General features: G+C 46.6%; 1 protein-coding gene across 3 annotated transcripts in view; it reads right to left on the minus strand.

The window, feature by feature from the left end:
• The window catches only part of Ablim1 (actin binding LIM protein 1), a 170,188-nt gene that overhangs the window by 106,472 nt on the left and 37,900 nt on the right, over positions 1-25,816 (minus strand). For 2 of the 3 annotated variants that reach the window (XM_038317700.1, XM_038317703.1), the window contains exons 3-4: positions 9,201-9,384; positions 6,421-6,530 (exon numbers count right to left, since the gene is read on the minus strand). In XM_038317700.1, the coding sequence (XP_038173628.1) occupies positions 6,421-6,530; positions 9,201-9,384 (294 nt within the window). Of the gene's footprint in view, positions 1-6,420; positions 6,531-9,200; positions 9,385-9,739; positions 9,816-25,816 lie in introns of those variants that run through there. The other variant, XM_038317701.1, reaches the window with a different exon arrangement.

Consider the following 25,816-nt stretch of genomic DNA (forward strand, 5'->3'; position numbering starts at 1 on the left):
TTCTCAGTTTGGGTAAGTGAATCCTAGAGATACAACATGCTAGATACGTAGTGAAGACTTTAAGTGGCACCTAGAAGGGTCTTAGTGGAGCGTTGGTTGGATGGCTAAATGAATGGCCCCCTGGACCTTTCTCTACCACGCCCATTCATTCATCCTGATCACCTTTTGTCACGGGCATCTCTTGTAACCACATGACCATATACCGCATACACATATTACAGTGTCTCTCCAGCCCTGATTTCCGACTCAGTATAACTGACTTTGAATTCAACGTCCCCATTACTGCCTTGATCTTTCTGGAACAGTGGTCTCATCTACTAATGCCCTCGGTGACAATCCTGAGGAGTGGCCGGGTGCCAGTCCCCTCAAGACCTCCCAAGACCTGGACCCATCCCAAGGTCCCTTTGCAGAACCCTGAACAACAAAGCCTGCTCTGCTTCAGCGAGCCCTGCTTTTCTAATGAAGCAGCATCTCATTGGATCTTCCCTGGAGGAGCTGTTTGCAGGTCTGCAGACGGAGGAACTGGAGTCTGAGACATCAAACAGCACACATGAAGCTATGTGGGAAGGAGGAGGCAGAGCCAGTAAGGAATGGAGGCATTCAACTCTTCACCACCATACTGGACGTGTGTGTGTGCATGATGTGTGAGAGCATATGAACATGTGTGCATGTGCAAGTGAGTGCATGTACGTGTGTGTATGTGCATGTGTATGTGTTCATGTATGTGTGTGTGCATAAGTGCATGTAAGCATGTGTGTATGTGTGTGTATTTGTGCATGTGGGTTTGTGTGCATGCATGAGCATGTGCATGAGTACACATGTGATATATGTGCGTGTGTGTGGGCTCAGGTACCTATGTACACAGTGGAAGCTGGAGGAGGACACCCATGCCCTGCTCTATTAGCCTTGACTTATTCCCTGGAGGCAGGGTCTCTCATGGAACCTGAGCCTAGGCTGCTTGCCAGCAAGCCCCAGGCATCCTGTCTCGGCTCCTCCTCGTGGTACTGGTACAGACACATGTGTGTGACCATGCCCAGCTTTCCATGTGGGTTCTGGGGATGTGAACGCAGGTCCTCCTGTCTGTGCAGTATTATATGCTGAGCCATCTCCCTGGACCACCGTGCTTGTTGGTAGAAAATGTCACGTGAATGGATAACGCATCTGTCGTGACAAACAAATGACAAAGGGCCAATCTACAAAGGTAGATACACGCCACAAAAACTCAGAAGTCACTGCCTGCACAATAACCTGTTAATGGGACTGTCAGTTATAACTGGCCAGGATTCTGAAGCGGTTACTCATGGAATCCTGTGAAGAAGGCCTACTATCCGTCTATCCAGAGGAGGGGTAGTGGAGGACGGACGGGTGGAGGCTGCCAGTGAGCTGCAGAGCCAGGAGCCTGCCCAGGTAAGAGTTCTCCATGGCCTCTGTCACTAGGTGCTGCAGAAGACAAGGCCCCCCAACCTGCACATGCTTGCAGAGGGAACATAAATAGAACTGAAATTTATCTCACAACTATGGAAAGATGTTCACCAATGGGAGAAGTCAAGGAACTGAGAATGTCTCCCTACTCTGGAAAGCAAAGTACCACTCTATCTGAACTGATTTCAATCCTGTCCAATCAGAGCCTGCCCTGCTACCTGGCTGAGTTCCAACTGCAAGCTGACAGACCTATAGACAGAGGTCTGTGTAGAGGAGGGGAAACAGAAAGACGGGCTTGGATGCATTTGTGTGGGTGCTTCTCATGCCAATCCACCAAACCCACACACAATCAGACTCCAGTCAGACATCCTTTGAGGTGGGAGGCCGAGTGTAGCAGCCCACTCCTGTTTGGGTACCTGAGATAGACAGGAGCTGGGAGGAAATGCTCGTCTGCCCCCCTCCCCAGCTCTTTAAGCGTGAGAATCTAGTCCCTTAGCTGCTAGTGAACTCAGGAGGATGGAGTGGCAGCAGGCTTCGAGGTCAAGACTATTCTGTCCATCAAAGCTTTTAAAAAGCACGAACCTGCTAGTGCAAGAGTTTAATTATAATGCCCCACAGCCCTGTAGGGACCTTTTATTATCGCCTCAATTTGAGACCATGTGAGTGCTTGGAGCTAATTTGGGGCAATGGAGTAGCATTCCTGGCATACCGTAAGCACTACATGAATACTTAGAAGACAATCAGAGCTCAGGGTAAGAATACAGAAAGAAGCAGCAAAGAGGGGGAGGGCTGGGGTTGTAGTTCAGTCGGTAAAGCACTCCCTTTGCGAGCATCAAGACCTGAGTTCAACTCCCCAGAATCCATGTAAGAAAGGCTGGGTGTGGTGGTATGGGCTTACAATCCCAGCAAGAGATTCTAATTTAAAAAACAAGTTAGGCAGCACCTAAGGAATGACAGTTGAGGCTGTCCTCTGGCCTCTATGTGCACATGTACACACATGTACTTGCACACACATGTGCACATGTACACAGACACAAAGAAACACAGAGGTCAGAATGGCACAGAAGGGACAGACACAGGGCAGTTGGGCAGAAATGCTGCCTTTCTTTATTTGGTAAACAGGGGACAGATTATTTCAGATAATTTTATTGCCTCTGAGGCTTCCTTTTCCCCCCTGCTTGCCTCTGCCAGGCTCCCATGGTCTTTGCTTCCCACTGAGCGATGAGGGGACACCAGCCACAGGATACACAGAGCAGCTGAGACAGTTCAGAGGCTCCAGCCTGAAGGCCAGAGGGGCCATGGCTCACTGGTGGAGCTCAGAGGCTGTGAACACTAACGAGGGGACTTTCATACCAGAAGAGTCAGGCTCTGCTTCTCAGGAAGCCTCTTGCCAAGTATAAAAAGTCTTTTTTTTTTTCTTTTTAAAGATAGAAATGGCTGTCATAGCAGAATAGTTTCGAAGTTGAGACAGTTCTTGGAGAACTACAAATAGCAACCAAATGTTGTCTGATTACGTGCCAGCGACGTTCAGAAAGCTGCTGAAAATTCCCAGTACTCTAGAATCCGTGGGCCTGCTTAGACTGGGGACTTTGCGTGTGTATGACCAGATATGAGCTCTCCTTCGTAGATGCCCTCACGACCTAGCCACACCTTTTGGTCTAAACAGATAAGCACGTCTTAATAACAAAAATGTTTCAGATGAAACAGTTGCACTGTGGTGGGATTTCATTCAGTAAAAGCAGAGGATAAAATCTGACCCAAAGATTTTTACATAAGCAATATGGTTAAAGCTAGCGAAACTACGTGGCGGGAGTGAGAAGGAACGTGGAGCACGGAACAACCCGCTTAGGAGTTTATGGGGAGCAGGTGTACAGGCCTGGTGAGGTCAGTGTGCAGAGAGAGAGAGCGAGCTTGAAGGTGGCATGTCGAGCTTTTAAAGGCTGTGTAGTGCAGGCACACGGGGATGACGTGGCTGCGTCATACACAGATGATGGGGCTCACGCACGCGTGCAAGGACTCACGCAGCTGTGTCATACATATGTGAGCAACCATGCTCACATGCGTGGCTTTGGAACCCAGAAGTGTCAGCCATGTTGTGTGGCTGAATCATTACAGCTGGTACTAAACCACGTTTTTTTTTTTTTTAAGCTGGTTACAGTGGGGCCACACAGCTGCCATGACACTTAATAAAACTCAGCTGAAAAGCAGGCCTGAGTTTCTCGGTTTTACTGGCAGGCAGTACTGGGTTCCAGGAAAAGCCATAAGCTGACACCACCCAGGGAGGGCCAGCATCTAAGGGGAACATCCCAACCATTAGGTGAGATTAGATAAGATCACCAGATGTCCCTAAACCCAGCACACAGCTATTCCCCTTTTGCCAAGATCCCTAGACACGTGTCAGGCAATCAGGGTCCTGATCCCTGAAAGTCCCCTCACCTGCAACCTCTAATATGATAAAAATCCTACCCCACCCGGGCTGGGCACTCTGCTCTCAACCAGACAGATGGCCAGATGGACTTGTTGACCACTGTCTATGCAGTCAGGTAGATGTAAGGTCCGAGGTCAAGCTTGAATAGAGGCTCTTTGCTTTTACATACAGGATTGGGTCTCCATGGTGGTCTTGGAGGATCCCTGTGATCTGGGCATAAGTTACATTTTGATACTTAATTTTTATGGGTATATCATAAATAACTAGCTGTGAGTCCTGTGAGATACAATACTAGCATAGCAAGACATGCCCATGAGTGCATACAATAGCAGCATGGCTGTTGTAGGAGTAACCAGTTGTACTTCGGGATTGGTTTCAAGGCCCACTCCACAGGAGGCAACGCATGCCTGGTTTGGAATACTCCTTTACACTGTGTGACTGTATGTTGCCATGACTGGTTTAATAAAGAAGCTGACTGGCTAGTAGCAGAACAGGCTAAGGTTAGGCAGGAGAACCAAACTGAGAATGCTGGGAGGAAGAAGGGTAGAGTCTGGAGTCATGAGCAGACACAGAGAGAAGCAAGATGGGCATGCTGTACTGAGAACAGGTACCAAGCCACATAGAAAAGCCATAGATAAGACATATGGATTAATTTAAATGTAAGAGTTAGCTAGTAACAAGCCTGAGCTATTGGCCAAGCATTTGTAATTAATATTAAGCTTCAGTGTGTTTATTTGGGAGCTGCTGTGGGAACTTCCACCAATAGCCTGGTACTATAAATCTGGCTGAGAAATCATGGCTGGGAGCTCATAGGTTCCATGGGAGAATTTACTGATACTATCCTGGTAAATGATAGTACACAGTACCACATTGACTTTTACACTTGTATCTCTATACCATAGATTAGTGCAGTGCTCGGACCTTACCAGAGAAGTTTCTCTGTGCAGCAGACATCAGCTAAAGCAGAAACTCACACACTGGTCCAAAGGCATAGACATATATATATATATAAAAATTTTGATAGAACCATATATATATATATATATATATAAATTTTGATAGAACTATGATCACACGATGGAGCATGTTCCCAATTGCATGGCTTGAGGTGAGTGGAAGCTATTTTATAAGAATCTGCTTTTGTTTCCTTAAACTAAACAATTGAGAGTACTTGATAAAGCAAATGAGAAAACAAACATCCAGGGGTCAGAAGACTGGCATCTGCTCTCACCTGTCGGTGACCTTGAACATGACCTTGAGCCTACCTAGGTTGACCTACAGGACCTCCCCAGTGCCTCATGGGAGCACAGCCTCTCCCAGGTCATCAGAGGAAGTCCTCTAAAGCTTCTACTAATGTGTTTTCCAACTAAACCCTGCTAGAAGATGGGGTGAGCAGTTCCACCCAAGGTGGCTCAAAAGTGGCCAACTGTTCCTCTTGAGCAGAGTAGTAAGAGCCCTGAGAGACCTGAAGACTCACACACCATAGCTCTAACCAGGTCTTAGAACAACAATCTACTGGGTTCCTACCACGCTGCTGCCCCCTCGTGGTAGGTCATAAAAACACACCTGTTCAGTCTCTTGTGTGTACATACAATATTTTCTTTTTTCCTCCCAATGCTCAAAATCTGGCCTCTATGCGAGTGGTCAGAACATTCTTATTTGTAGTAAAGAGAAAGATTTCCACAGTAATGGGAAGATTTGGGCTTGCTGCTATAAACCGTGTAGGAGCTGTCCAGGATAGAAGATGGTGACCTTACTTTAGGTACTAGGACTCAGAGAGCTAGAGGAAGGGGAGAGGGGATATTTATTCCAGGTCTCCCCTGGGCTGTCAGGAATCCACAGACACGAAGGCACATACTGGGCTCATTTCCTGATGCCCCAGGGAAGAGCTGAAACGACTTCCCAGTTCAGTCCCCAGGGCCAGAATATATTGACGATAATAGTTACTAATTGATCTGTCCAACATTGTGCCCAGTGTATTCAGAAAGAGTCTATTATGGGGGTGTTCTCCCTGGATTCCCATAGATGAAATCTCCTCATAGAGAATTTCAGATCCCCTGATAAATGTATACATACGTAAGTGTCGCCTTCCACACAGGCCTTCTCTGATGGCCCCACATAAAGAAAACCTTATCTTACACATCGGCTTTCTTCACATATTAGGTATTTTCTGTGGGAATTTGTCTACATTCTTTCTCTAGGAAGCAAACCTCCTGAGGGTGAGAGAATTCATTTGGCCCAAGGTTACATCTTCAGCATGAAGGATGACACCATTTTGGGAAGTCATTAAAGATCAAATAAATGTAAAGTTTCATAACTATTTTCCCTGGCTGGCTGTCAAAATGGATAGCCTGACGTCTAATTCCATCTGAGTCTTTCTGATACAATGACAATGCTGTTCTCTTCCTGGGTTTCAGTAAACACTGCGCAATGTTTTTTTCACACGGGTAAAAATGTCTAGATAGGACTACACTTGGTGCCAGCGAATAGGACTTTTCCAAGGGAAGGCATCTTCCTGAGCCACCTTTGAACCACAAAGGTGTTTCTGGTAGTGGTCGCGGTACACTTACTGCTGGAGCAGGTGGCTTCGTTAGGGCTGGAAGACATCGGCTGGGCACAGAGCTGACAAAGGCAGTCTCTCCCATTGAATGTGACTCGGTCTCCGGGTGGGAACGGGCGCCTGGAGACAGAAAGACATTTGCCCTCAAAGTCATTCCAGCGATTTCATTCCCTTTTCTTTCTCCTTGCCCGCTCCCCCTCTGGTACAAATTGATTTCTTGGAGGCGCACCAGCATGAATGTTTGAAATGTAGCCATGCCTAAGCCTGCCAGCTGGTCACGGGCCAAACAAATACATGTGCTTCATTATGAGATGAAGAGGCTCCCTGACAGGAAAGTAGCGTGATTTAGTTCCACTCTACAGTGTGTGTGTGTGTGTGTGTGGGGGGGGGTGTTGGCACAAATCGCCTCAGAGCCCACAGAGTAGTGACTTCCATGAGGAGATTCTTCATGAAAAAAAAAAAAACCTGTTTTAAATGCCATGATTCCCACTGAAGTTCGGTGCACATCCCTAAGAGGAATGCTTACAGGAAAAGCAGGAACCTTTTTGTCCCCTGTGGTTTTTGGTAGCTAAACTGAATTAGATTTTGTCCGTTTTGGACATATGAATTTGCAAAGCAGTGGGGACCCCAGTCTCTCATAAGCCACAGGTGATAGGCCAGGCCACTATAAACATGTTTGAGAATCAGCAGCCTGGAGAGATTGCTCAGTGGTTAAGGGCACTTGTCCTTGCAGAGGACCCAGGTTCCTAATATCCACATGGCCGCTCAGAGCCATCTGTAACTCCAGTTTCAGGGGGATCCGCTGCCTTTTCTGACCTCTATAGGCACCAGGCATGCACACAGCAGGCCTACATTCAGGTAAAGCATTTATACACATAACATAGAACAAATTTAAAAAAAATCACTAGCAGTCTCCTTTCAAACAGACAAGTTCCTTCCCAGCTAGGCTCATCAGTAACAGTACACAGCACACCTTCTGCAGGAACTCTGGGTGCTTGCTACTCTCAATGAGTCATTTTACCAATAGCTCTTCATCAATGTGAGCTTTCTAACGTGGGAGTTGGTCAATCAGGAAATGTGGAACTCACCAGACCAGACAACACGAATGGGCCAGAAGCTGCCAGTTTGGTGCAAAACCAAGCCTTCTGACCCTCTGCACGTTCACAGCCCCTTAACTCGTCTCTCCAAGGCCTAACACTGATAATGAAGCATAATAAACACTCACGGGTACATCTTGACCTAATACCACTAATATGATTGGTCCAGTCATTAAGGGTGTGGGGGAATATTATAGTCTCAGGTCTTCGAATGTTGAAAGTCCTCAGGAGATCAGTGTCCCCCTCTCTGAAGTGGTACTGTCCGTTTGCACGGGACAGATAAAGAGAGGCCACAGGCAGGGACAGCCTTTGTCAACCTGACTTAGAACTGTGTTAATAATTAAAACTATACTCTGGTGCTGTGAGTGACCTCTTACTGCACTTCATTTACTAACCCTGGACAAGCCTCTAGTCCATTCGGTGCGGAGAGTAAGGGCCCGTAAACACAACACAACAAACGTGGGCTCTTTGGTCTCCACTCAGGGACAGGACCTGGATGAGGCAAGCAAGATTCTTGGGGAAGAACAGGGGCTCACTATCCATGGCTGAGCCAGCTCTTGTGAGGTCCTGACAACAAGCATGCCTTTGCGTGCAGTACCCCGGAGTCTGGCTGACCTGGCCTGAGTCTGGACCCCGTTTCCATGCAATGATCCTCCATGGTACCAGAGAGTCAAAGTCATCTTCTTTTTATAATGTGACTCCTGAAACACAACAACAGCACACTCTGCACCCCCCCCATGTCAGCCTCCTTCCCTCAGACTGATCATTTTCATACATGCCATCATGTGTTCTACAGATGCCCAGCAATCAGCAGCCGGCACAGCTTTCCCTAAAACATCAACCAGGAGAGTCTCTTTAGGTTTCGTAGACTGTTGGTCTCTGTCACAATTCCCCAATCCTGCTGTTGCACCTGACAGGAGTTCTAGCCCCTATGCAAACAAGTAGCCAATAAAACTGTCTTTAAAAGAAAGACCTATAGCCAGGCACAGGATGCATGCCTTCAACCCCAGTATTTGAGAGGTAGGCAGATCTTGTTGAGTTCGAGGCCAGCCTGGTTTACATGGTGAGTTCCAGGACAGTCACAGCTGTATAGTGAGACGCTGTCTCAAAAAAAAAAACAGACAAACAACACCCCCTCCCCTGCAAAAAAAAAAAAATTAACCTAAAGAATAATGATTTGACTCATGAGTCATTGCCAAATTACTGTAAAGATAGCATTTCATCTTCGGAAAGAGGCAGCCCTGCGCCCTGCTACGTTGGCTAGCCTGATCTTGAATGCCTAGGCTCCCCCTCCTCACTCTGAGTGCTGAGACTACGGGTACACACCTCCACACCCAGCTAGAAGAGGCCTTCTGAAGCAGGCCCACCGAATCGCCGGCATTCCCCGGTGAGCATTTTCCTTCCAAGCAACTGTCCCTGCCCCTTCCCTACTGTGTTGTCCAGGTCCTTTGGGAACAGGGTCTAGTCACTTAACAGCTATCACATTGCTGTTCAGAGGATACGGATAAAGTTTTCCAACTGTACTGTGCTTTAATCGAGAACGAGCAGACGGCAAGGAGAGACATGTCGGGAAGGGGCTACCTTAAGACCTAGTACCACTCAGGACCAGAGGCGGCTGTCAGAAGCTTCAGCGGCCAAAGCCAGCATTTTTCTATTGGAGGGAGCCAGAGGCTGGGGAAAGAAGGTCACTTACTTGCAGATGGTACAGGCAAAGCAGTTGGGATGGTAGGTCTTGCCCAGGGCAGTGACCACCTCGCCCTCCACAAACTCCCCACAGCCGTGGCACCGGGTCCCATACATCCTCTGGTAGTCTAGGGTGCACAGATAGTCCCCGTTCTTTATGAAGAAGCCTCCTTGGGCCAGGTCGCAGCCACACACTGTAGAGAGACAAGTTTACAACTGGTCAGCGCCTGCCAAATTTCTGGGCAGCATTTGCCGTCTGCCAGATGCTGGTGGCTCCCTGTGCTCTCGGCGGTTTGGGGATGGGAGGGGACTGGCACAAAGAGCGATTTATTATCGGCTCTGCATTTTCTGCTGTCCCCTCCCCTAGGAGCTATGCAAGTAAAATCTACCGGCTGCGTCTTTGTGGCCTCAGTGGTATGTCTAAGATTCAGCAGCAATTAGTCAGTCTTTGATGGAAAGATACGCTGCCTTGGGCTCTCTGAGATGCCAGCCAAGGTGTCCCTGGCAGCGTGATTAGGAAAAGTGCCCACAGCTTGTCCACACAGCTACCTGATTTGGGCCAAGATTATTGAGTAATAAATTCCTCCTGCAGCAACAGCAACAGCTGAAGTTTCCAGGGACTGGTTTCTCACACTTTGGAAATACTACCCCAAAGCAGCCAAGGCTAGAGCTGGCTCTTTATATGGCAAACAGGACGTACCAATCAGGTGTGTGTCGTCGGGGGAGTGAAAACAGGCTGGCCAGAGAGGGACGGGGAGGGGACAAGTCCAACAGAAAACTGTCACTCATGATCTCAGAACATGTAAAAGAGGATCCTTGGTGCATCTGGGTTTGGGCAACCCTTTCCAGACTGTATAGATGTGGATCACAGAATGTGGAGTGGAAAGTGGGAATGCCAGGGACCTGGGACAATCTCCACACTCAGACAAAACCCAAGCAGGTCACAACTTGTCCACAGATAAAGCCTGGAGCAACTCCCTGATAACAGTAATCTCCTGTCAGACGCCAGGGAAGCCACAGCTAACGCTGGGCCTCTCCAACCTTAGCCTCTGTATTCCAAGGTTAGGTGACCGCCACACAAGGAAGGGCCGCCTCAGGAAAGCATTTAGAACCCTTTCTGGTCTTCTTAGAAGCAGCTAGAGCAGACCCTCAGGCCAGCAGAGACTGAGTGGGGGTACTAAGTTGCTCATCTAGGGATCTGCAAGAACACAGGGTTACTCCAGTTAGTTCTGGTGGTTCATTAATAGTCTTAAAAGGAGTGGGGTCGTATAACTGAAGGTGGGGTTGCAAGAAGAAATTAGACACAAATAAAACTTTTCTGAACATGAGGGAGAGGCAGGTGGGTCTGTGAGTTCAAGACCAGCCTGGTTTACAGAATGAGTTCCTGGATAGCTAGGGCTACACAGAGACCCCACCCCTACCCCCGCCTCATGTGTGTGTGTGCATGCATACACACACACACACACACACACACACACACACTTCTGAACATGTAAGGACCAAAAATTCAAAATCAATTGTGCAGTGAGCCTGAGTCTGAGGTGATGTAGGTGTGTCTTCTATCTATCTGATGATTTCATTGGATAATTAATAAAGAAACTGCCTGGCCCATCTGATAGACCGGCCCTTAGGTGGGTGGAGTAGACAGAACAGGAAGAAGGAAGTGAGGTAGATGGCTCAGTCAGATGCTATGCCTCTCCTAAGTTAGACAGGCCGCCATGCCTCTCCTCAGAGAGATGCCAGATGCGATGAAGCTCCAGCCCAAGATGGACGCACGCTAGAATCTACCTGGTAAGGCACCACTTTGTGGTGCTACACAGATTATTAGATATGGGTTAGTCAAGATGTGAGTAAGAGGCTGAAAATAATGGGCCAGGCAGTATTTAAAAGAATACAGTTTCCGTGTAATTATTTCGGGTAAAGCTAGCCGGTGGCCGAGAGCCGGGCAGGACGAAAAGCAGGCCTGTCCGTAGCTCCTCACTACAGAATGGCGCCCACGTGGATGACTGGATCCACAGATAGCTTGAGAAAGCTTGGGAAAGACTAGAGTAAAGCATGTTTTCTTGATAACAGCAACTTCTCAGGTCTGAGCAAGCGCTCTCATCTAAGAGAGGCTTCCTGACTCAGCTTCAGCTGCAAAACCCTGCGGCTCATTAAGAGGTCCTGCCACAAAACACTTAAACGGTGTTGATGAAAAGCTGAACGCATGCTTTTCAGTTTTCAGCTGTAGCAGGAAAAGAGTTGTGCTGTTTTAAAATGCTGGCTTTCTGGGCCATCCTGCCAGGGCAAACTCTGACTCTTTCAAGCAGGCAGTCCTGACTACGGAGCTTTTGAGTGTTGTTTGACACTGCTGCAGCTTGCTTGCTGGCAGGGACCTTGAACCGCCACAGAGTTGTGGTGATAAACATGGGTACAGCCAGTACCTCTGCCATGAGGCTGGAAAGCTAAGGAATGGGCTGGATCTAGCTGTCAAAGCCACGGCTCTAGTCCTACCGATATTGTTTGGTAAATTAAAGACTCATATAGTCAGAAAAAGAGAGATATACAGTAAAAGAAGGATTCAAAGTCGAAGAAAAGTCAAAATGGTTTACAATGTGTTGGAAATATATGCAGGCTAAAAATTAAAGTTCTTAAGAAAAAAAAAGGAAGCAGTTGGGTGTGGTAGTACACACCTTTAATCCCAACACTTGAGAGGCAAAGGTAGATTGTCCTCTGTGATTTCAAGGGGCAGAAGTGGATTGACCTCTGTGACTTCAAGGTGTGGCAGGACACACCTTTAATCCGAATTCCTGGGAGGCAGAGACGGAAAGATCTCTGTGAGTTCAAGGTGTTGTAGCACACACCTTTAATCCCAGCACTGGGGAGGCAGAGACAGACGGATTTCTGAGAGTTCAAGGACAGCCTGGTCTACAGAGTTATTCCAGGACAAAGATATACAGAGAACCTGTCTCAAAAAATAAAAGTAAAAATAAACGAAATAGAGGTTAAAATAAAGCTGCACAAAGATGGAATATACACAGAGAATCTTGATACTGTATGCTATTATGCTCTTTTTGAATTGTTTGAATGCTGAGGAAGGAGCAACAGCTGCTAAAAGATATTTGTTTACAAATGCTGCTGAACTAATCCAAGAAAGATATCTTGAAAATACCTTGACTTTAGAATTTGGATCTAAGGATATGATACTTTGGAAAAGAGATTCTTTTATTTTTACAGAAAATGAGACCCATTGGATTGCTTCTATCCCAATATGGTATGATAGACCACGCCCTCCTGAAAGGTTGCTGTGAACACCTTCAGAAAATTACTTCACCCAACTGATGACTGAGATGCACCTGGCACACAGGTTACACCATGAAAGATCTGATTAACAGCGTCCCCATTCAGCAGGAAGCAGTTTGGAGAGAAATAACTACGTCCATATTCCCAAATATTGTTTATAAATTTCTTTTACATTTAAAGGGGGAGATGATATAGATATGAATAATTTACATTGGTATAAATTTTGCCTTATTGATAGAAATTTAAGGTCTATTTTGTTATATGTATATGTATTTCTAATAACGATTAAGGTATTGTGATTGTGTAGTTCATTTAAAAATGTAATGTATAATTAGGAAATATAGGTTGCTAATGAAAAATCATTGATAATAGTTAAGCTTGTAGTCATGTTAGTTAGATTTTCTAGATATATAGAGATATATTTCAGTTAGATAGGCATACTTCATATCTTCCAAAGACTACAGAATATTGCATTTTAAATGTCTTAATAACTTAGGGTTTTTCATGACAATGAGACATGTCTGCTCCTGGCAGCACCAATCTACTTCAAGAGGAAGATGGGCATCGAAGAGGCTCCTTATTGAGTTTGATAGCCATTTGGGCAAGAAACTGCTCTTGCCTGGACTATTGCATAAACTGGACACAGAGAACCCTCAGAGAGAGGACTGCTGAACTTGCCTAGAGGTGAGATGATCTCTTTGGGTTCCTGATTCATGAAAGACTCTGCGAGACATTCTGCAGGACACAGCAGATAGTGACTGATCTGTCTTTGAAATTTCCTGCTTCATGGGAAACTCTGCTGCATACTGTGGGCCTATAGGCTGAAGATAGATGCCCCAACAATACAAAAGAACTTTGGGTGACTGTCCAGGCAGCGAGATGTCTCTATCATTTCTAGAGTTATATGGAAATTGCATATTTCTTATTTACTTAGGTAATATTGTATTCTTCTGGAGTCTTTGATGGAGCTGAAGAATAGATAGATAGTTATAGTAGTTTTCCTTTGTTATGATAAAAGATAAAGTAGATATAAATATTGTAACTATAATTTTTGCATGATAACTGTTTTGTTATATGTAATTTTACTATGTTAAAATGAAAGCTTTTCTTTTTTGTTTAAACAGAAAAAGGGGAAATGATGTAGGTGTGTCTTCTATCTATCTGATGATTTCATTGGATAATTAATAAAGAAACTGCCTGGCCCATCTGATAGACCGGCCCTTAGGTGGGTGGAGTAGACAGAACAGGAAGAAGGAAGTGAGGTAGATGGCTCAGTCAGATGCTATGCCTCTCCTAAGTTAGACAGGCCGCCATGCCTCTCCTCAGAGAGATGCCAGATGCGATGAAGCTCCAGCCCAAGATGGACGCACGCTAGAATCTACCTGGTAAGGCACCACTTTGTGGTGCTACACAGATTATTAGATATGGGTTAGTCAAGATGTGAGTAAGAGGCTGAAAATAATGGGCCAGGCAGTATTTAAAAGAATACAGTTTCCGTGTAATTATTTCGGGTAAAGCTAGCCGGTGGCCGAGAGCCGGGCAGGACGAAAAGCAGGCCTGCCCGTAGCTCCTCACTACACTGAGGTGCCAGTCACCCATGGTGGGTGAGTGACTTCCCTGTGACCTCAAGTCTGAACAACATATATGCACTTTGTCCTGTGCTCGCCAGCCACTCAGGACAAATGCATGCTGTGGGACCCAGCTCCACTCAGTTCACAGCTACCGTGTGTTAGCGATTGCAGTGTTTGTTTGTTTTTACTGTACATACAAGGCTTTCTGCTCTTACAGAAACAATGGTTTAATAATGAGAGACAAAGAAAGACTTTTTCCTAATGCACGTAAGTATCAAATTAATATATCTTTGGATAAAGCCATTTTAGAGTGAGTGCTTGATTTTTTTTTTTTATTCTTGATTCAGTTGCTGACTTGATTTTCACAAAGAGCAACCACTAAATGAATTTTGGCTTGATATTAGGACAGAATTCCAGTAACTTCTGAAATGCCTTTAAATGCACTTCTGCCATTTTGTACCATGCATTTATGCAGTGTGGCATTCTCGGCACTGATGATTTAAAATCAAAATATTGATGAACTCTGAGAAACACTGAAGATGCTTGTTGTCCCACAGCTCAAATATTTAGCCAATATTTAATTCTTTATGTAAAAAATAAACAAGCATACTATCCTATTACTATACAAATTCACTTTAGACTTCAATAAATGGTAAAAAAGTAACAATTGTTTTAAAATATATTTCTTTATTATTAATTATCAGTAAATGATTTATAAACTTATTTTAAATACTTAGCTACTCAGAGGACTATAAAAATTTCATAGGCGTTAAGTGTTTCGAGTAGAAAAAGGTTAAGAACCCTGATCTAATGAAGCAGTGTAGCAGAGTGAGGTCATGACCTCAGTAACTCCTCCCACCCCTATCAGTAGAACTAGGAGGAGTCAGGGTGACACAGAAACCACAAACAGCTTTCCATGAGGACTCACTGGTCCTAGTTTAGACCAACTCTGTAGCTCTGGCTTCCTTCTTAAAAACTGTAACTAAGTAACCTCAGCTGATGGACAAAGACCATTTGCTGGGAACCAGACATCCTATAAATAATGCTGTGACCATCTTCTCAGAAAGGCTTTCTCCTCTGGGAACTGTCGGCACCTCTTCCTGCATCCGAGGTCCTCACACCAAGAGCCCAAGGACTAGCCTAGTCCTGACCACGGATTCTTAGGGCACAGACAATCCTTGGGGAGTGGGGTGGTGGGATCACCGAACACTCAGAAAGCTCTTCAGTGATCTTATAGCTATGCACCTGCAGGATGACAGAGCACTTTACGGCCATGAGTCTTTATCTATACTCCTTTGGATTCTTTCTTCAGGAACCTGCAAGCATGGCATCTAATATAATTCAGAGAAGAACACAGTATTATTAAGTTGAATACTGCTTCATACTTGGCAAGTTCCCACCTAGTTTCCTCCTGGGAGTCATCGGCAATTCTGATGACTCACTGGTCCCTTTAAGCCTATTTCTCACAGCTGTGAGAAGTGACAAATGATGTCATTGCCTCTGTTCTCCTCCAGTCACCTGGGCTGGGAATAAAAGTCCCAGCTACTTCACGAGCAGACCAAGGTGACCTTCATGCTGGTACAGACCACACAGCCCTCTTGAAGCTAACCCGAACACTGTGTGGACTTCTCTGTCTGGCTCACGTGGCTTTGTGAAACAGACACAAGCTCTCTTTAATCAAACTGTAATTTCGAGAACCTAACATAGCCTTACAAAATGACTTTACAACACAGTTGAGAGATGACAAACTCTGCCCTGTTAAGACTCGATTTGACTTTTCTCTGAAATTCAGAGCCAAGCTGGCTTACCCAACAACTCCAGCATTATTTGTCATGGTTTAGATGATGAGGCAAATGGTTTAAAGGGGCAAAAGTCTACAGCACACACACCGGGGAGTGGCAGGAAAAGTCTATGCAGCAAAACTAGAAGCTACTTAGCATCATGGCGTCACCTAAGACTAGAATGGTGGTGACGTAACTGGAGTCTCTTTTTTATGTCCTCCTCAAGGACCCTAAGCACAGGGAATTTCCAGACACCATTTCCCTCCCTGAGAACAGACCTCTGCCTCCTTCAACTTCGATCCTTGAACAAAGGATTTTCAACCAGTGGTCTCTGTTTATAGCAGTGATTCTCAACCTCCCTAATGCTGTGACCCTTTAATACAGTTCCTCAAGCACAAAATTATTTTCATTGCTTCTTCATAACTATAATTTTCCTATGGTTATGAATCATAATGAAAATATCTGATATTCAGGATCTCTGATGTGTGACCCCTGCAAGCTTTTGACCATGGCTGTAACTGAGCAGGGCACAGACAGAATGTCTTCCTAAAATGCAGCCTCCACTAGCTTCCCTGTCCCCTGGGCTCCTCTGTGGTACTTCCACCCACTAACCCTGGCGCCCTGTCGATCTCTAGTGGCATCCACACTCTCTGACCAGCGTTTTCAAACAGCCAGGCCAGTTCCCCAGTGAACAGCTCTGGGATCCATTCCTCCCCTAACTTCTTGCCTTAGCATTGCCCTCCTGCATGGAAGCAATTTTATTAAAACAGTGCTTCTGTTGCCAGGAAAAGAATTCACTGAAAACCCTGCAACAGCCTGAATTCCCATCAGCGGAGCAAACAGACGAATCAATCATGGTTTGGTGAGTCAGAGGGCTGGCACTACAGTGGGTTAGACCAATCATCGCTGGTGATTTATCACCAAGAGAGAAGCAGGAAGATCACGGAGTGAAGAACGTTAGGAACTCAATGCTGAGAGATCTCTACCTGCGCTTTTATAAACGAGAGAGAGAGAGAGAGAGAGAGAGAGAGAGAGAGAGAGAGAGAGAGAGAGAGAGAGAGAGAGAGAGAGAGAGAGAGAGAGATCACAAAACGGGACTATTAAAGTTGACTCTCTCAGGAAGATGAAGAATTAACTTTTACACAGCTGCCAGTCAGCGCATTAAAAAAATTTCCTATTAGTTGTGAAAACATGCACAGAACATCTGAGTCACCATCTTAGTCATTTTAAAGTTGACAATTCAGTGGCACATACGCATCCACACGGTGTGGTAGTGGCACATACGCATCCACACAGTGTGGTAACATACAGTTAAGGGGCGCATGCGCATCCACACGGTGTGGTAGCATACAGTTCAGGGGCGCATGCGCATCCACACTGTGTGGTAGCATACAGTTCAGGGGCGCATGCGCATCCACACGGTGTGGTAGCATACAGTTCAGGGACTTATGCGCATCCATACGGTTGTGGGTAGACAGTTCAGTGGCATGTGCACATCCATACGGTTGTGGGTAGACAGTTCAGTGGCATGTGCACATCCACACGGCTGTAGTAGCACGCACCATCCATCCATAGAATTTGGGGAAAGGAGCTTTTTTTGACAAGCTGAAACTCAGTGTCCATGAAGCAAGAATTCCTTTCCCAGATCTCTCCAGTTTCCTGGACATGGACACCTGCATTCTGCTTCCTGCCTCGGTGAACCGACTTGCTCAAAGCAATCACTGTTGTCAGTGGAAGCTCACAGTTAAGATAACAATGCATAAAGAACTCAGATTAGGGGCCTGGTGAGATAGTGCAGTCATTAAGAGCACTGTCTGCTCTGCTAGAGGACCCAACTTCAATTCCCAGCACTCACACGGTACCTCACAACCATCTGTAACTACAGTTCTGGCGGCTCCAATGCTCTCTTCTGGCTTCTGCAGGCACCAGTACACATGTGGCATACAAACATACATGCAGACAAAACACCATACACATAAAGTAAAAATAAAATACATACACATAGGTGCTACACCCCTGTGGTGTATATACATACACATAGGTGTTACACACATGTGGTGCACATACATACACACAGGCAAACACACATTAAGTAAAAATAAATAAATCCTTTAAAAAATAACTATGCAAAACTTGGTCACAAAGAAAAGGGAGGAAGTCACATTCTCTCGGTGTCAACCTGGGACGTTAACTGGCAGCTCTTAGGGCCATCTCTTTATCCAGGAACCAGGAGTGTTTGACAAGCTCTTTATTGCTGATTAAAGTCCCACATTTAGACTCTGATGCTTTTTCTGTCCAGGGCTATTCAGTCGGCGTCTGCTCAGCTCCCCCAACCCCACACCTCGCAGCCACCCTGACAGTCTGACTGACAGTCTGTTTGGAAGGCCACTGTGCCTTTAGTTCTCTGTGCAAGCAGATTTGCCATGCTGCAGGTCCCTCACTAATGAAGAGTGCAAGTCCTTGACACACTCACCCTGAGTTTGTAGGTGGCCACAGTCATTGCACTCCGACTCGGCCGTCACTATGTTTTATCAGAATATCTGAAAGTGAGTACTAAATGAATTTCAGTAGAACTTTAAAACATTTTTATTACTTTATTATTAAAAATTGTGTGTACACTGTGTGTGTGTGTGCATGCGCGCACGCACGTGTGCACACACATACACAGATGCTAAGTGTGTGGGTATTCACAGAGGTTAGAAGAGAGTCCGGTCCCTCGGATCTGGCGTTCCAGGCAATTGTGAGCCTCCTGATGGGGATGCTGGGCACTGAACACGCATCCTCTGGAAGGGCACAAGGGCCTTTAACTGTTGGGCCATCTCTCCACCCACATTATTATTGTTTCATTTATTTTGTGTGCATGTGTATGTACACACCACAACATGTGTGCAGATCAGCACTTTCCGAGAGCTGGCTCTCCCTCCACCAGATGCTGAGGCTCATGCTGCAGGTGCCTTTAGCCCTGAGTCATCTCACTCCCCTTAGATATTCTGTCCTAAGGAGTTCTAGGGCTAAAGCACATGACAAACGTTCCCCATCTTCACGATCACAACAATCTCAGTTGGTGAGGTTAAATTCAAATGGAAATATGTATACTAGTCTAACTTTGACACAATTCCAAGGAAAACTATAGATTCCTCTCATTAAAACCCCAGGCTGCCAGCACAAAGGCCCACGCCTTCTTTTCCAGGATCAATTATTAAAAACGCTCCTTACTCTCAGTGCCCGGCTTCACCATCCCTGAAGCCTGGCTACCAACAGCCCCATGCCTTGTTGATGTTACATTCGTGAGTCCACCCTCTTCAAACCGACGAGGAAAATTTACTGGTTAAGTGGGGAGTCACACATCCAAGAATTTTTACATGAAAGTTGTGAAATTAGTAACAGGCCCATTTTTTAGAAGCTTAAATCTTAAAATAAGAAATGAACAAGAGCTGCCTGGGCTGTAAAAATACCCTGGAACAGGAGAGGAACAGAGAGTGGAGGCGGCAGGCCCGGGGGTGGGGGAAGCAGAACAGAGCGCCAGTGGCCTGAGCTGGGCTGCCCATGCGTCTCCAGCCTTCTTAAGGCCGCAGCTCATTCGATGCCACAACATATCCATCCCCGTGATGTTCCACCGGCCACTCAGTACTTCATACTGAAAGAGTTTTGCAGAAAGGGCCAGACTTTAGCATGTCTGAAGGTGAGTGCAGGGATGTCAGGTGGAAGAGATCACCTTTCCCTGTCAGCAGCTGGAGGCTGCCTCTCTCTGCCGGCTGCTGACTGCAAGTGAGCCTGGCCAGCTCAGAGCAGTGAGACGAGACCTGGGAAACACGAGCCTTAGGAATTTTAATGGGGACCAGCAGCCTTTGGTGGGTCCGCTCTTTACTTTCTAGGGAAGATTCTGAATGTCAGTTCATCACGGGGCATGAAGAGCTGGGATTGTAGCTCAGCGGCAGAACACTTGCCTAGAATATGTAAGACCTTAAGTTCAATGCCCAGTACTGCCCCATCCAGCTAAGGTTCAACAAGAGACCCTGTGTCAAAGGAATAAGATGGAAAGGAGAGTGATGGAGCGGGACTCCAGGCACCCTCCTCGGGTCTCTAAAGTGTGTGCCAGCGAGCCCGATGATGCTCCTGTCTCTGCTTTCCTGGTGCTGGGGTCACAGGCAGGCAAGTTCATGTGGGTGCTGAGGGTTCAAACTCAGGCCCTCAGCCACAGAAACATCTTCCCAGCTCCTCCAGTGATTTCTTTACATTTTTTATTCTCACGGTTTTACTTTATCAAGATGAGAAAGGCAGCGTCTTGTAATCGTCCCCACCACTCAGACATCCTTCAGTGTTGGATGCAGAGCAGTGTGCTTGAAGTGGCCTCAGAAGGGCCGTCGCTGTAGTTCAGCGCTCAAAATAGCGGAACAACTCTCGCCAACAACGATGTGCGGGGGCCACTTCTGCCAGAAATAACTCTTGCAAATGCTTGGACTCAGATGCTAAGCCTCAAAACTGGATCGCAATGGCTTTTCATGGACTTCTAAATGCAAATCAGAATCCATGATCATTTCTGGGAGGGAAGATACAAAGCCAAGCAGATAGTAGAATGGGCTCCAAAGTAATGCTTTTGGGGGTTTCTAGATAATGCAGAATTTGGAGATATGATCTTAAGAGGCCTGGTGAGAAGGGGTGCTTTTGGAGCCTCTGTTCAATAAATCTAAATTGTTGACAACACAGTTTCTTAGAATATGTTGTAAAATTTCATATGCAAACAAACTTGCTTACGAGCAGCTCAAGAAACAAAGGTGCCATCCAGAATTCTAACACAAGCATGAAAGTATTTCACCATAGCAGAAATTACCTTAACATAAAGTTTTAGGACTGAAAATGAGCACAGGAAAGACACAAATGAGGTGGCTATGGCCCACTGTAGGGTGCTTGCTTCACAAACACTGCAGGGGAGATGGAGAGGGCAAGGGAGGGAGGGAGGGAGGAAGGGAAGGAGGGAGGGAGGGAGGGAGGGAGGGAGAGAGGAAGGGAAGGAGGAAGGGATGGAGGGAGGGATGGAGGGAGGGAGGGAGGGAGAGAGGAAGGGAAGGAGGGAGGGATGGAGGGAGGGAGGGAGGGAGAGAGGGAGGGAGGGAGAGAGGAAGGGAAGAAGGGAGGGATGGAGGGAGGGAGGGAGGGAGGGAGGGAGAGAGAGATGGAGAGAGGGAGGGAGGGAGAGAGGAAGGGAAGGAGGGGGGAGGGATGGAAGGAGGGAGGGAGGGGGGGAGGGATGGAAGGAGGGAGGGAGGGAGGGAGAAGCTGTCTGTGCTTGAAATGACTGACTTTGCTTATGCCCAGGATTTAAATCTCACAGTAGGCCACACCTTTGAATACTGGACCAGCAGGTAAATGCCATTAAAGTCTGTACCCCTCCTTTTCCTTTTCCTTTCCCGGCCTCCGACTGAGCTGCTGCATTTCTGCCTCTTCTGGAATCTGTGCGCCAAAGGTAAGTCTGCAGAGGAAGTTTCGTATGGATCTGCGAACTGACCCCACAACATAGGTAAGGCCACAAGCACATGGCATCTGTACCAGTAAGGAGGAGCAGTCTCCACAGGGTCTATCAGACCTCCTTATGAGCTCCCCCAAATTGACACGCTGACAGGGACGCTGGCTTGGCTCTCCTGATTGCCTGACCCTTCCCCAGCATCAGCCCTTCTCTCCAGTCCAGCCCATCCGCCCTGCATTCATTTATTCTACTCTCCCCTGTGGACCCTACTGGCCCCAGCCAGTCTCAAGCATGGCGGCTCATGCCCACCACCCTGGCACTCAGGAGGACGAGGCAGGAAAGGAGCTAGGGGACAGGCTAAGTGGGCACATAATGAATTCCAGATCAGTCTGGGCTACAGAGTAAGACCCTGCCCACCTCACGAAAACACACAAACGTTCATCAATTTAATCACTTTCCAGATTTCCATTTCATAGATTAAATATAAGTATAGCTATCTCTTAAATAATTAATGGAAATATACTTTAAACAAAACTAACTAAACAAACTAAACAGACATGCTTAGACTGTATAATCAAGCCTCCTCCCTTCTTCCAGTTTTTACAGCTGCCACGCCATAAAAAGCCTTGTATTCAGTAAGTGCACATTTCCATATGGAATGCGGTGGATGCCGGTCTTAGAGACACTTTACCGACCTTCAGACAGCAAAAAGTGCTGCTGGCAATGGGACACTCTCCTCAAGCCCTTTCCACAGACCTTGATCTTTTCATAAAAAGACATTCTAACTCACTGCCTTACAGGTCATACTTTCTCATGGGTTTAAACACTTCAAGGGGTTTGTGTGCGCGCATGCATGTGCTCACGTACACCTGGATGCATGTGAGCAGTGTCTGTGTGCGTGCATGCACACATGCCTAGGCAGGAAGACCCGGAACACTCTGCTCTGTCCCTTTCCGTCTTGCCCTTCTGAGGCCGGGTGTCTCGCTGCATCTGAAGCTGGGCTGGAGGTCAGCCAGCCCCAGGGACCCTCTGTCTCTCACTTACAGAGCCCTGGAGCCACTGCCTTAGCGTTTCTATTGTGTGATGAGCATCACGATCAGAATCAAGCTGGGGAGGAAAGGGATTGTTTCCTCTTAGAATTCACTGCACACTGCATCACCAAGGTAAGTCAGGGTGGGATCCTGGAGGCAGAAATGCAGAGGCCATGGTGTGTGGGGGAGTATGCCTTATAGGCTTGCTTCTCATGGTTGTTCTGCTTTCTTATCACCCCTGGACCACCTGCCCAGTGTGGAGGTGACATCACCACAGTGATCAGGCCCTTTTACATCAATCATCAGCAAGACAATCCCCCACAGACACGCCTATAGGCCTATAGGACGATTCTATGACGGTATTTTCTCAGTTAAGAGACCTTCTTTCCAAATGACCCTGGCCTGTCAAGTTGACGAAAACATTAGTCAGCATAGCTACCAGCACTTGTGGCCACATCGAGCCTTTTCTGTGGGTGCTGGGATCTGAACTCAGGCCCCCACATTCATGCAGCAAGCTCCCTTACTCACTGAGCCATCCCTCCAGCCCCTCAGAAGGAATCTTTGATGTGACGGACTCTGCTGATTATAAAAAAAAGAATGGGATTTTTTTCTTAAAAGCTATCAAAATACCATTTTTTTCACACCATCTAACACATAGCCAACTGACAATCGTCTGCTGGAATGCTGTTCTATGGGAGAGTGTCTGCCAGCACTAACCCAGAAGTGCTCACATGATATGATATCTCCCACAGACGATCAGTGTTCAGAAGTTTCAAATGATGTAACTAAAAATAACATAGAAAGCTAGCTCCATTCCTTTGAAAAGAAATAAAGCTTTTATAATTGACATTAACGTGCCATCTTCTATCTTTAATTTTTATGATGTTTAGTGTATGTCACAGCACATGTGGGAGGTCAGAGTACATCTTTCAGGAGCTGGTTCTCTCTGACACCATGTGCATCCGAAGACTCTACCTCAGGGTCTCCCGCTCTGTGACAAGCGTCCTTACCCATCAAGCTGTCTCACAAGCCCGGAAATGCCATCTTTTAAATCATAAGAAAACACTATGGTGTCCTTTATTCCTATTAGAAATTTTGTGCCAAAATCGATGTCCTATCAACCATAGCCCACCTCTGTCCTCTATGCCTCCTGCCCATACCAAGCAGACACCCTCTTTCTGGCCCTTGGGGGTTATTAAGCTGTGAGGGAACATGCACGCTTTGTGGACACCTCTTGTCCCCTTAGCAACATTCCAGACCACTGAGTTCTGCATGAACTGAGAGGGCGCGTGCGTCTCTCACTCGCCTGTACCTGCCCTGGTTACATTCATCACCGGCTCCTTCCCGCCAGATCCCCAGTTTTCCCAGGCTTACTGTACCATATACAACTGTTGGGGTTGGATGTGAAATGTATCTGAACCCTTACTTGCCGGCTGGTGCTGGTGTTTTCTAAGACTGTGAGACCTCTAACGAGGTCCAGCCTTGCTACAGGAAGGACAGGCATCAAGGTTGTATAGCTTGGGCACACATCTTATCTGGTTTCTATGGATACTGAATGTAGCTGCTCCATGCTCCTGCCGCCTTCCCTTCTTGTCAGGTACTGGGTGATGTCAACAAGAAGAGCAAGAAGAGTAACTACTACCGTGGCCTTTGACCCCTGTAGCCCTGAACTCTGACCTGATAGCTGTAAGATGCTCCACATTTCACAGGGCCAGGATGTGAAGATCTCAAGTGTCAATATTCCCAGGCTTACTTATGCAAAAATGAAGTCAATTTTATTAAAAAAAAATCTGTAGTGATATTTCATTTGTATTTTAATAAATCAAACTTGCTTGAAGATCAGAGAGTAACACAGCCCCACTGGTCAGCCCTACAGACCAGGCAGTTGTGACACACATCTTTAATCCCAATCGCCACATTAGTTTACAATAGAAACAAGGAGGTGCATGACTTTAATTCCAGTGGTGCACGCCTTTAATCCTAGCCCTAGAGAGGATTATAAAACGAGAGGAGACAGCTCTCAGACACAGTCTCATTCTGAGGTTTCCTGGAGGCAGGATTGCCATTTTGGATTGAGGTAGAGGTAAGAGCCAGTGGCTGGTTGCTTTGCTTCTCTGGTCTTTAGGTTGAACCCCAATTTCTATCTCTGAGTTTTTATTAATCGTGTTTTGTAAATCTGCTCTTTGGACTAATGAAGCCTATGCTGTTTTGGCTTTGGTGTTTTGGCTTGGTTGCTGTTGTTTTCACAGAAGCTCAAACTTTTCCTCTTGGAGGTGGCAGTGAATGGAGGGGCCCTCCTGACCACCTGTCCCTTCCCTTGCTACAAACACACAAAGCCTCTGGTCTCTGTTCCTTCTGGGAGAAGGATGAATGAATAAATGGCGCCTCTCAGTTCTCTTTTCCACTGCACTGAGCACACTCCAGGACCCAGGATACGGTGCCACTCCCTATGGGCGAGCCCTTCCCATCTCATTAATGCAATCAAGATAATCTCCTAAAGGCCTGTTCAGAGACCCATTCCCCAGGGGATTCCAGGTCAAGTCTGCTCCCCAGCATAATTCCATCCCTCAGCAGCTCAAGGGCTTCCCTTTTAAGCCATCACCTTTCACCTCTTGTCTCCACAGTCTTGTGACCATGTTAATGTAAAATGCATCCATTGCTTTCTGTTTCCGGACTGTGAACACGATGTGACCAAGGGCCGCAAGCTCCTGCTGCCATGACCTCCCCACCATGCTGGATGGACCTGGGAAACTGGAGCCAAAATAAACCCTTTCTCCTCCAAGTTGCTTTCATCGGAGTATTTCCACGACAAGAAACTCACGGCAGCCTTAGTGCTGTGAGCTTGCATCTCTCACAGAGCCTGTCATTGGTCCCTTGATCTCACCCATCACTATGGTTGAATCGTATCTGCATGATTATATGTGTAGTGAGGAGCTGTGGGCCGGCTTCCCGCCAACCGGCTCCCAGCCACCGGCTAGCTTATGCCCTGAAATAACAACACACAAATTGTATTCTTTTAAACATTGCCTGGCCCATTATTTTCAGCCTCTTTCTCACATCTTTACTAACCCATATCTAATAATCTTTGTAACACCATGAGTGGTGTCTTACCAGGAAAGATTCAGCATGTCTGACCTGGTGGCTTGCTCCATCGCATCTGGCTCCCTGAGCAGAGGCATGGCAGTCTTAGGAGAGGCGTAGCATCTGACTGAGCCATCTACCTCACTTCCTTCTTCCTGTTCTGTCTACTCTGCCCACCTAAGGGCTGGCCAATCAAATGGGCCAGGCAGTTTCTTTATTAGCCAATGGGAATCCTCCATCATATATGGATTTCCGACTAACGCCCCTGCGAAGGCACAGACAAGTCCTAATTAATATGCGCAACTTAATCACATAGAACTTATTTTTGCATAGCTGAGTACTCTAAGAGTGCCTGCTGAGTAAGCAAATGCTACCACTGATGGTCAGGATTCACCAATGCCGATCGAGTCGTCCAC

Source organism: Arvicola amphibius, chromosome 1, assembly GCF_903992535.2.
Source record: "Arvicola amphibius chromosome 1, mArvAmp1.2, whole genome shotgun sequence".
NCBI lineage: Eukaryota > Metazoa > Chordata > Mammalia > Rodentia > Cricetidae > Arvicola > Arvicola amphibius.